This window comes from Aplidium turbinatum, chromosome 2, assembly GCF_918807975.1.
Source record: "Aplidium turbinatum chromosome 2, kaAplTurb1.1, whole genome shotgun sequence".
NCBI lineage: Eukaryota > Metazoa > Chordata > Ascidiacea > Aplousobranchia > Polyclinidae > Aplidium > Aplidium turbinatum.
In genome coordinates this window covers 41,247,032-41,259,815 of record NC_137473.1, presented here as the reverse complement: position 1 = coordinate 41,259,815, position 12,784 = coordinate 41,247,032, and the positions used below count along the sequence as shown (strand labels likewise).

Sequence of the window (12,784 nt, the reverse complement as noted above, 5' to 3'; positions counted from 1 at the left end):
CTATCTAACTAATTTATCTAGTTTGACTATCTGACCCCATGAACTAATTTCCACACAATTGTTATTCGAATTATAATTTTGAGTTACCAGAAGGTGTTCAAATAATATTGTAGGTTATGACAAAATGAATTTAAACATTGTAGTTATGACAAATGAATTTAAACATTGTAGAATAGTGAAATGACAGAACAGTAAAACATTATCACGAATTATTACATTTTAAGTAAACAAACAATTTAATGTTTTCTGAGAGCTGAACTGGTCTAACTGAGCTTTCAGCAAATGCGAACAAATCATTTTATTTTGTGTTCCTTTTTTTCTATTTACTTCGGGAGCAGTTTACATGGAAAATTACAGAAACACTAGGAAATAAATTTAAGTTAAAGTAGTTCACTATAGTAAAAGGCAGAAAAACTTACATGATGAAATAATGGATCGCTACATTATGAAACGAAAAACATATTTTTAAATGCATAAAATTACTTTTTGGAAAATAAAATCATAGAAGTAGTTTAGGCTACTTTAACAAAAATAACAACTGCGCCAAATAAGGTGTAAATATTTGCATGTAAAGTATCTAGGCTAACTGGTAAAAAAATCAGACTCCGGCTCTTGTTTTTGTCAAGAATTTTAGATTTCAGCTTCTGTACACCTCTGCCGAAAATGCTTAACAATGCCCGAAAAAAGCGACAATGCTTGATAATAGGTATTTAGAGGTAACGGTTTCAATATATTGTATTCAAAAACATAATTTGGCTGTATCTTGTGAAATTTTTGAATAGTTTTTAAAATTTAATAAAGTTTTAAAAATGGAGTTATTTCAAACAATTTTGCAAAACGTTGTTTTTTTTTCAGGGATTTGTCAGAGTAAAATGGGAAACATGCAACTTGCAAATATGGGAAAAACCTAGAACATCACACAACTAAGGCGAAAGAGAAAATTGAATTGAGTCCTGTCTTTGTCATGAGTTACCAAGAGGGGTGGGGGGGACTTATATACCAGTTCCAGGTATACAAGCCCCTCCCACCTCCCTTGGTAACTCATGACAAAGACAGGACTCAATGGACATGGCTCTTTCGCCTTAGTTGTGTGATGTTCTAGGCGTTACCGCAAATATGAGGCATTTTCTTGTTTTACAACTTGGCATCACTGTCTGCTACAGACGCTTGTTGCTTTTGCGCAGAGGGTTTGAGATGAAAATTGATTCCATCTCGCTTCTGTATTTGCAATAGATTGAGTTTCGCTTTTAGCAGCATGATTGTTGCTTACTTCATAAATGTCGGTACAAACGAGCTGGTATACAAGTCCCCCCCCCCTTGGTAACTTATGACAAAGACAGGTCTCAACCAAACATATAGGGTGAAACTACTTTACGTACCTTTGCTTGGTGCTTTACCGTTCACACACTTCAATCCACATGTTTTGGTCAATTCCTCTTTGTCATGAGTTTCCAAGGGAGGGGGGAGACTTGTATACCAGCTCCACGACCTGTTTTAGTTTAATGTTGCAAGTTCGCTGTGGTAGTTGCTTTCGGAACACAATTCCCTAGTCATGTGCTATGACATGGTATGGTGTTGGAATCAAGTGTGTCAATGTTTTATGTGGTTCTTTTCTTCGGCTTGAGACTGCTGTCTTCATTGTTGTCAGGGCTGTCACTGTCACATAGCTTAAAGTTTGCCTGAAAGTAGCTACTCTACAATACCTGACAACCCCTGAAAATGCTCGACAACCCCTGAAAATGCTCGACAACCCCTAGAAATGCTCCACAACCCCCCAAAATACAGACAATGCCCGACAACGCCTGACAATGCCCGACAATGGGTATTTAGAGGTACCGGTTTAATGTTTATGTTTACTGTACAAATATTGGTTTGGTAACATAAATGGTTCTTTATTTTGCCTAGCCAAAGTAAAGTTGCAGCTACACTGCTACAGGATTGCAACAATAAAATGTTTTCTTTGTAGTAAATAGACTTGGAAATTTTATGGTGGAAAGTGTTAAGGAAACCTTATTGATACAATGAGAAAGTAAAAGTATATATTAGAGGTAGAATGATTTAGATTTGGAACAATGTATCAACAAAAAAGTAATTTGTTTACTGAAGCCTCGTCTAGAATAATCGAAATAAATCGAGGCAAGAATGGTTATGGATTTACTTTATCTGGTCAGGTAAGAGAGCAGTTAAAGTTTGAATCTGTTTCAAGTCAATAGGGTAACAATTTAGCCTCAACTTTATTTTTAAAAAGTGAATAATTTGAGAGGCTTTCATGTATACAATGATACATTTTTCTGACATGCTGTGTTTAAAAAATAAAATGTGCAACACATCAACCTTGTCAGTACTGTACTTAAAATATTATTAAATTGACTCCACTGTTTCTAAGGTAAGAAACCACAAAAGTTGAGTGATTCCTGGGAGTTTCTAAATTTTAACTATCGAGTTTTACAGAGAACGAAAAAAGACGTTGGGGCTTGTAGGACTGTAGGTTTAGATCCGCTTGTGATTTAAGCCCCAACCCGTTTGTTGGATCTGGCCAACTTAAAACTTAACAAGACTTAATTGGTGGTTTTTGTAAAAGATTGATAATAAACAATGTTGATTAAAATAATTTCTAAGGTTTGTTTTTTATAGTGAGGCTTACGAAATGGTTATTAAGAGATTCCTTTTTTGTAGTTTTAATTAATTCTGCTCACATAAATGTTTATTTTATAAATAAAAGTATAGATGAGGCCTCAGTGACAACTTGTATCTAGCGTATTTAATTTTTATACATTTGCCTCTTGTTGTGTTTCAGGCTCCAAGCTTCGTCAGTTGGGTTGTGCGACACAGCCCTGCTGAAAAGATTGGGTTGTCTGTTGGAGATTATGTTATTTCAGTGAATGGAAAGGATGTTTCGACATCAGCACATGAAAGTGTCGTTAAGTTAATTGGTACTTATATACTATTTACATAAGTTAATTTTAAAATAACGGATATTCTCTTATTTTATAGCAGGGGTTCTTAAACTTTTTGGCTGTGCCCCTTTTAGTGTCGCTTGTCAACTTTGTACCCCTCTTTTCTAGTTTAAGGCATAAATCAAAGTCAAACTACATATGTGGAACCAGCGGCGCAACTAGAAAAAATCAAAGAGGGTCGGCAACGAGAGAGAGAAAACTAACTATTATTTGTAGAAGTGGACATATCACTGTTAGATTGTTGGAATATTAGCCTAGTGTAAATTGACAGCGCAATAATCCAATTCTGTGACGTGCGAAGCAACTTTTTTCGCTCTGTCTGCACTTGCTACTCACTCTCAAAAAAAGTTTCCCTTGCTTTCGGAAGTAGGCAGAAAATTGTTTGCTCTCCAGGCCCACATTTTAAAAAGTAGTCCACACAAGCTTAGGGCCTGGATAGTGGATACGGGTCTGCTACTATTCAGTGAGTCCGATTCGGTGAGTCCGATTCGGTGAGTCTGATTCGGTGAGTTCCTAACTTCTAACCCCTAACCTTAACCCCTAACCCTAAAACGGCAATGATAATTAGGCTACGGTACCCGATAATTTAAAAAAAAATTGAAAAAATCCCCCGTTAAGGGATCGGACTCACCGAATCGGACTAACCGAATCGGATTCACCGAATCGGACTCACCGAAACGGGCCATTCCACCTGGATACACGTTAAGTTTGACAAGATTGTAGAGAAAATTTAATAGCCGTCTTTTTGATACCAAAATTATAAAATTGCTTTGAGAATGTGTGAAGTTGCGACCATACAAAGATTACAAATCAGACTAGCGTAAAGCCAGCTGCAGTTTCGTTTTGTGGGTTATTAAGGTTGCATCCTAGGTAGGGATGCCCAAAGTAGAATTTTGAATCCTTAAAATTCAAATCCATCCAGAATCGAATCTAAAAACCGCTGTTTTATCGGGTAATTGGATTTGGAAATAATACTGAGAAAAGGAAAAAAAAAAAAGTTGAACGTAGCTTGAACTGACACACGTTAAGTAGTTACGTAAGTCTCAGTCTAGTTAGTTGTCCCTCTTCTTGAAGTTTCAAATCTTAAAGGGGGCTGTCATGCTAGACTAGACAGCCCCCCTAGTTGTGCCCCTGTGTGGAACACAATCTTCTATTCCTCACATTATGAGAAGGATGTAACTGCTTTTTTTAAGCTTGCTGTTTAATTCATGGCTTAGTTGAAGACAATGCACGTCATAATGTCAGCTTCACAGTCAAGTTTGTTTTGAGCTTGTGTTTTCACGCTTGTATGCAGAAAAGCCACTTTCACACAAAGTAACATTGCAAACAGCCATTGTTATTAACCTTTTGCGGTCAACAAGCGAGTCTGGCTCGCCTTTTCAAAATTGCCGATTTAGTCGTAAGGCGAGTATAGCTCGCCTTTTCCTAAAATTCCACTTTGCATTGGTTTGAAAATTTGTTTTAAATGAATGTTTTATTATTGCTTTAATGATTGCTTGGTACCAGGTCTTACATCTGGAACATTATTTCTTGGTGTTTGCGGTTCAATAGATGAAATCGCTGCAACGGAACATAAAAAACTAACAAAGGAAATAAAGACATCATCTCAACTTTTTGCAAAATCAGGTTTGATTGAACTTAAATTAACAGCATATTTAGCTTTGACTTTCAAAATCAGTCCTCGAAATTAGCGGCGGCACTCGGCAATTGACGTGGTAAATGCCGCCGTAAACGTCATAATGGCCATTCTGCTACGGCAATAAAAATGCCGCCGCAAAATGAGCACTTAATTAGAACAAAACTTGTTCAAAATTTCTTCCTGTGTTATTTACTCGCAGCGGGAGTTTAATCAGCAGAAACATCGCACCAAGACCTCACCTCGGACTATTTTAGTTGCTGTGAACACTCACGCAGTCTTCGAAAATATTATATTTTATAGCATATTTTTACTTGGCAAGAACTTTGCCGAGGCCAAACGGCAAAAGTTGAAATTGCGTCGGCAATTGCTCTGAACGTTTATTACGAAACAATTGTACCAAAACATGTGAAACGAGAAGGGAAAAGTATACTAGAGTAGTCTATCACGACCGCATCGTTTGATTTGTTGTGATGTAATAATACTTAAAGTAGCGATAAAGCGAGCAACGCAATACGCACGCTGTTACGTTAATTCACGTAAAATAGCTCAGGGGTAAAGTAAGTTAATTTTGGGTTGATTCAACGTTCGAGTCAGCACAAATCGATTTACAATTTTTCCAGCGGGTTATATTGCGCACCCAGACAGCAAAACCATCATTTCTACATCGATTCAACGTCTACAGACGCAAAATCAATGCAAAAATAACGAATTATGCTGCCTGGGTAACAACAATGCCCAATAAGAAATTTACGTTTGTTTTTCGACATCTAGCGACGTTGAACCATCATAAAATAACGTTAATTGCTCAAACAGGTACCGGTAACAAATTAATAGCCCCCTGCGAGAAGATTGGCTCGATTTATGTTTATCCTAACATAATTTCGGCACAATTGGGATACTGCGTGCGAGCAACACAAAGTCTGTTGGATAAAGAACTAGTCGGATATCATATATAAATCGGAATCATCAGATGCTGTATCGGAGGATGAGGTTGTCGCGTCGTCACTTGAAGACGCAAAACTGCCCGTTCGTGAACGCGCAATGCCATATGATCGGAAGCATTATTTTACTGCCGAAGAACCATTTATCCAATTTTGTTCTACTTTTTTAACTTGACCCCTTAGCTTTTCTAATTCCGATTTGTTTCCGTCATAGAATTCTTTATAAATTTTGTAAAATACCACACTAACTTTTTCCTTCTGTTCCCTCTGTTTGATAACCTATAGCAGGTAAATTCTACTTTTCAACTGTATCCTTCACCATGATTTATATTCGCAACGACACCGGTAAACAATAAGCATTCGATGTAACAATAACTTTTTCGTAACAATTAAGCCAGTATTTACAAGGTTGCAAACTTTTTACAGTTTACAAGAGTATTGTCAGCGCGTAAAATAGCTTGCGTGATGCTCTTCGCCACCGCCGTATTAAACATGAAGAATAAACGATTAAAATTTCGTTTGTTTAAACTTTAAAGCATACGGCAATTGCCGCCGCAATCCAAGGTTTGCTGATTTGGCGACGGCAATGTTTTTGCCGTCGTAGATGGAAGCTAATTTCGAGGGCTGCAAAATTGAATAGAATTTATTAGGTGGATTGTTACAAAGTATTTATGATTTCGATATTCTGCCTTAACAGTAACAATGTTTCTTTCTAGCTTGCACAGTAGAATTTGTCACTAATAAGTAACTAATAACTAAATTTGTCACTAATAATCTGTAATAAGGATTTGAAATATTGATTTGTGAAATTTTGAATTAGCCTAGGTGCAAGATAATTTTAAGACTATTGAAGTTATTTTCCACATACTTTTTATGGCAGTTTTAAACTGTAATGCTTCGTAGTTTTGTTGCTGTACTGAGTATTCTGCATACACTAGTTGATCTAATGATATTTTCCTATTGTACATATATTTGAGATCATTACTCATAGGATATAGCCATGCTACACTGGCATGTGATTATAATTTGAAAGTGTGTTCAAATGGTAAATTAGCCTATGAAAGGTTTTCTTAGAGACATGAAGTCAGGCCTCTAAACTCCTTTATTTTTTCCGGCGAACAAGCATGACCTACCAGAACTTCTTCCCGATATTATTGCGCTCGGCATCCTAAATAAGAAATCTGTTAAAAATTCATGTTTTTAAATCTCAATTAATTACTGCAATATCGTGTTTATGCATTCAGAAAAGAACAACGCAAACAAGGCCCTGAAACATTCTTGCAGTTGTATTTAATTGCACTGCTTCCCAAGTAAGCCTAGGTGTAGAGATAGTCTTGGGGTTTTTATATGTCAATGGTCATTTTTTTGCCAAACTTTTATCAGCAATATTTCTTGTCGGCGTGTGAGAGACTGCCTTGAGGGCCTTTATGAAAAAAAGTTGCAAAGGCAGGTAAAAGGAAGAAAGTTTCAATTGCCAACAAAGTGGAAAAATGTTGGCTTGTGGAAGCCGGCGAGGAAACATGGCCTACCAGAGCAGTAGTTTTGAAGGCCATGCGACGATTTCTTGGTGGCAACGGCCGCCGAGAGCTTAGAGGCCTGTGAAGAGGCGACAAATTTTTCAAAAAAAAAAGATGAATTATACAAATTTTAGAGTGTTTTGTCTTGGTCATTAAAACAAAAGTATCAGTATGTTGACTTACTCACAGTGCCAGTGATTTTCAATAGGTTATATATATACTGTGGTTAGCATGTTGGCACTTTGCTGCATTTTCATCAACGAATGACATCACTTTGATGTATTTTATGATCGATTTCACTTGATAATTTACAGAAGTAGTTCCACTAGATGAAGCTCGTCAAAGTTTCAGTCGTGCTGAGAGAGTTTTAAAAGATCTTCACTCCGGGGTTATTTTTCGAAGTATGCCATCCTCTATAAATGGAAAGCCTAGGGATCTATCAACTTCAGAGAGTGACCTACACCATCCTCCCCCACCTGTAATGGTGGTGATGCAATCGATTGTAGCCTACCTTGGTATGGTCGAAATGCCATCTATTGGCTCAGCATCTCTTGAGCGAGCTAGCTTGGAGGTTGTGCAGAGTTGTGTACAGCAACTGAGAGTGGAACAGCATATTCACCAGCGTGTGCTTATGAAGGTAAAAGCAGAGTTTTGATTGTTAATGATTTTAGTTTAAAACAAAACAAAAAAGAGTCTGAACATAATATAACGACTCATTGAAGCATGTTAGCCTGATGACATCATGCAAGCATATGTTTTTGCCTTTTAGGTGACACAGTCATGTGTAAAACTCAACAATGCAGATGGTGACACTGTGGCCACGTATGGGTCAGATAGGATCAAGTACACTGCATTGTGTCCTGGAGATAACAGATTCTTCTGCCTAGTTGCCTCTCAGGTAAGATCCCTCAAACAAACGAGTAGTGCCAGGGAAAAAAAGTGACCTTGAAATATCTTGTGAGCAGTTGTCCACTATTATCAAAAAGTTCAAAACTATTCTGAGTTTGTTGGTGAAGCAATCATTAGGCATATAGAATAGAAGTGGAATAAGTTTGCACTTCATAAACTGGGATAGTACTTCACTTGTTGTATTGATATAGTTTTGAGAGAGAGTTTGCTTTCTTGTACCTCAGACGGGCAAGGCACAACAACAAGACAGGGTTGACCTGAGCATTATATATATAAATACATTGATTGGTATTATGCACTTGATGCATTGAGCACTTCAGTTTGCAACTGCCATATTCTATTTCTGGAACATGGTACATGTTATATACATATAATCCTGGTTAGTTTATACAACCTGAGTTGAACACTTGTAAGCTTTCTCCCTCTTGAGATATCTTCTGTATATCTTAATTTTCAGTGATATAACCTATCTTCCATTGTGAGTCATACAAACATGCTAAAAGCACAATATTTGCTCTGGGCAATCGAGGGGTAGAATCACGCCCTGGGCATTTGAGGGGTGGAAACGAGGGCGTGCATCTTGCTGAAGCTCAATAGGTATAAATGGGTCCATGGCGTTTGCCAAAAAGCTTACATTGGAAGTCTTATTCATACCTAATTTATTTTTCATAAAGATAGTTGCTGGTGACAACAATGTGGTAACAAATTCCATATCTTTGTGGGTAAAATTAGGTTGTTGGATCTCAAATTCTTAAGATTTGCATTGCTCTGCGAGTAGCATTTGGACACTCAAGTTGAGCAAAACCATCCACTTAAAGAACGTATTAGTATATCAAAAAACAGTATACTATATAATACAATATATTATATAGTACATTAGTATATCAAGGTAATCAAGAAACATAAAAAAATGGGTTTTTAAAAAAAATTTCACTTTTGACAATTCATTTAAAGAAAAACAGGCTTTAGTGCAAGAAAGCTCTCTTAAGATGTGGTCTTTCTGTTATGTCTTATTCCATTATTCCAGGTTATTTCATTTATCTGGACGGAAATATCACAACAATCTTTTGTCTTCTTTCTGTGATTTCAGATTGTTGTTACAGCATATACCCTAAAGTATTTTTCTGTAATATTTGGTGATATCACAAAGCACTTTTATCATAACCCAACAAACATGTTGTCCCTGTCGTGACGTCGCCGATCATATGTTTTTATATTTTATATTTTGTTATTCTCTGCATACATTCACCTGGTTTGGTAAAAATTCTCAGATCAACAAGTAGGCATCTGCAAACGACAGGAAGGCAAAGTTGACCTGAAAGATTTATACTTTTCACGCTCGTTGCCCTGCTAATATCTCTGCTAGCAAATGTTATCGTTTCTACGTCGCTAGATGTTAACAACATCTAAAATGACAACCTAGTTTTTTAGCTTGGATAATGTGTAACTGTGTATCGCAGCTGGTGCTTACTGCTTAGTCTTTTGTTTTAGCACCTAACTGTTTTTATCGCCTTTCATGCACGGTTGTTTGAAATGTTTCCGACGCATCATAACAGATTTCAATCTTGCAGGACAAGCACAGTGACGGGTCGTTGAAACACTTCTGCCACGTCTTTATGGTCGATCCTGACATAGCTTCCCATCCTGTGCATGTTGAGAAGGCGAAGAGGTATGTGCCTTGCATAGGTTTTGTGAAAAATTCCTATCATGCAGTGGAAGTTTTTTCAAGCAAAATTGAGAGCCGAGCCATCTAAATTATTCGGTTTTCCATAGTTTCAACGTCATGCGTCGTTGAAGTAATGTAATAAAAAACAAACTAAAGTAGCACTTAGTTTTGTTTGTAGGTAGCATCCACAACAAACGGTAAAAAGCTGCGTTTGTACAAACACTAGTATTCACCGCACAAATTTGTTTTTGACATAGATTCGGCATCTATTGCACTACGAGTGATGATGGCGACTGTGTGGAGTTTCCTCGAACTCCCAGGAACCTTCTCGCCATCATTCGTCTCCTGCATCTGGCCGCGAATGATTCCGTCAAGAAACGCTTGAAAGATTATCAGCAACCTGGAAATTACAACAACAATTCTACATTGAAACAAGGTCAGGTTACTAAGGATAAACCGAGTCCTCAAATCACTTACAACTTAAGGAAAGAGCAACTTGCATTTATGTGGTACTAGTTTCGCAACCTTACTAAATCGAATGAATTAAAACATATTCACTTATTGATGATCACTTTCTCTTCGTAAATAACGTCCTTCTTGACTTCCTTAAGACGGAAAAAAGCTATTGCTTTAAATTTTCTTGCATCGCGTTCTCTTTCCACGTAAGCATTGAATATCATTTAAATCTTTCTTGGCTATGTCTACATCAAATTGAAAACGTACGAATGACCAATACAAAACATAAGCTAGACATAGTAACCTTTGGTATCTATTCAATACTAGATCTCACACTTTTACACAGTTGTTGAAATAGAAGCTTGAAAGACTTGAACCTGTTCAGTTTTTCACTTGCTTTTGTGCGCATTTACAGGTTTTTTCGTTCTGTAAAATGTATGATTTTTTACAGCCAACCAACCGGACGAGCCTGCAACTCCTCGTGTCCATGTTGTCGACCACCAACACCCCCTCCACTCTGGTTTGACCAGGGGAGACTCGTCCCTCCCCCCTTGTGTGAGGTGGTCATGGACCGACAGCTGCCACAAACACGATGTCCAACCGAAGAGAACGTTTTCCAGGTGAGAAGTAACATAAAAACAAAACCATTTACATGCTACTGCGTCATGATGAGGTAGCTGCTGAATAAACAGATTGTTAATAATAATAATAACGATATTAATGATTCACGTCTTGACGTCATTCAATTCAACTGCTTTTACTGAAAGTTCATTTTTTTGTTCTTTTGTTTGTAGAGGATTCGTTGGTGATTAGTTATGATTATCTTCCGCAATGGTCGGCATTGTGGTTGCAACGAGGTTTATAGTTATATACTGTATTACCTAAGCTGGAGATTTCAAATTTAATTTCTTCCCTGGAATCATTGGGGTCTTGCAATTTTTATTCACTTGGCGGCATATGGAAAGTTTAGCTGAATGTACAAATTTTTTCAAGCTCCCAGAATCTCAATTGCTATAAGTCTTGGGTTATGTCTAGCTCTTCATTTTTGGTTTCTTGTTAGCTTATGGTCTGCTGAGCAAGCTTAGCATGTCGTATTGTTGGGTAATAGCAGCTTGCGGTCTTCTGCTTGATTGTTGTAATCACACGCCAGGTCATGTAATTGATGTCTTTGCTTCAAATCGCTACTTGACCGCTGTTTGCTTTACATTTCAGTTATCGATCGATTTCCTGATGTTGAATAAACGCTGAAAGATTAAAAACAAACTTGTTAAATGCTTCAAATCTAATTTAAGCAAAGCTGTAATTACCTGCGTTGGGTGATTGAATCGACAAAGATAGAACGATTGAATTGACGAGTATTTAATTAACTTTAGTAAATTTTATTAAACGTGCTCGTTTTCCCTTTCACTTCAACCCCAATGTTGTTCTACTTTCTTTTGTTTAAACTTCTTAACTCTACTTGGTCTTAATGATAAAAACGGAGGAAAGGTCAAAGAACCTACCTTTTCGTGCACTTTCAAGCCTGTCGTGACCTTGCTCTTAGACAGTATCGATCTGACAACCTTCTTGTTGCTGTTAGGATACCCCCACTAACCCCTGTAACGCAAGAGATGGTTTGAGATTTAAATGGTTTTGTCAGTCTCATTTGTCTAATAGTTGGAAGGTTATTTGAAGCATTTAGATATGCTTTTACTCTTTATCTGAGACGAAATTTTGCTGCATTTGTAGTCTAAAGCCACGCCCACAACCTTCTTCAAGACGGCCAAGCTATCTCGCTATATAGACAATCTCTAAGAGTCTTTAATGTCACTTTTATGGCAATGATCATTGATCAATCTGTCGTTTGTTGGTCTGCAAAATTATGTGGACAAAGCAATATTTGTTTTTTGACATATTTCTGGCACGTTTATTTTTAAATTGTTAACGCATTTTACATGATAATGATGTAAAATAGAAGACTTTCCGATTTCACCCCGAAGGTAGCCTTGTCATGTAGTCATCATATTTTTTTATTGCATGAAAGGCTGTCGCAAATAGCCACAATGCCACATGGTATCTGCAAACATAGTAAAATCCGAATTTGCACATTAAGTCATCCACGTAAAATCTACGAGATTTCAAATTGAATATTCTGTTGCACAAAACGTGATCACCAAACGTTTTCATTGATGTTTTGACTTCCAGGAGCTAAAAATGGTTGTTTTTGGATGAGGGTATTTTATTTCCAGTGCTAATTTTACACTGGTGATAATTCGTAGACTGGGTTTCGAAATAGCACTGTTCACCTGTTACTCTCAGCGCTTTGCAAGGAAAGGCATTACGATTAAACATTTTCCAGGTTAAGATTTTCCATATGCCTTCGTGCAATCACACAAATTTATGCAACCATTGCACTCTTACTCAACCTGTATAAATTTTTGTTTTTACATTGTTTGTTGAATTTAAGCTTTTTTATTTTTTTGCAGTAGCTCTGATGACCTCTCTAGGCTCAGTCCCAAGGCATTGTTTCCTAATGATGACGTCACTGCTGATAGATCAGGTAGGTTGTAAAACTCCAGGTCAAGCGTGTTCCATATGGACCTATCTTGCCAGCCAAGCGTTACTCTGTGAGCGTCTTTGAAGAAATAAAATAGACTAAAATGTGACATTTGTTTTTAACCGTTATTGCCAGCAATGTTTGCAAAACGAAGCAAAATCAG

The 12,784-nt window shown here is 37.1% G+C and overlaps 1 protein-coding gene across 1 annotated transcript in view; it reads left to right on the top strand.

The window, feature by feature from the left end:
- The first annotated feature begins 2,063 nt into the window (after window positions 1–2,063).
- LOC145765104 (regulator of G-protein signaling 12-like) overlaps window positions 2,064–12,784 on the top strand; it is a 37,210-nt gene continuing 26,489 nt past the window's right edge. Inside the window, exons 1-9 of the mRNA XM_082576856.1 lie at window positions 2,064–2,171; window positions 2,798–2,933; window positions 4,464–4,583; window positions 7,369–7,691; window positions 7,824–7,952; window positions 9,535–9,632; window positions 9,887–10,065; window positions 10,537–10,705; window positions 12,551–12,624. Of these exons, the coding sequence (XP_082432982.1) occupies window positions 2,073–2,171; window positions 2,798–2,933; window positions 4,464–4,583; window positions 7,369–7,691; window positions 7,824–7,952; window positions 9,535–9,632; window positions 9,887–10,065; window positions 10,537–10,705; window positions 12,551–12,624 (1,327 nt within the window). The 5' untranslated portion in view covers window positions 2,064–2,072. The remainder of the gene's footprint in view (window positions 2,172–2,797; window positions 2,934–4,463; window positions 4,584–7,368; window positions 7,692–7,823; window positions 7,953–9,534; window positions 9,633–9,886; window positions 10,066–10,536; window positions 10,706–12,550; window positions 12,625–12,784) is intronic.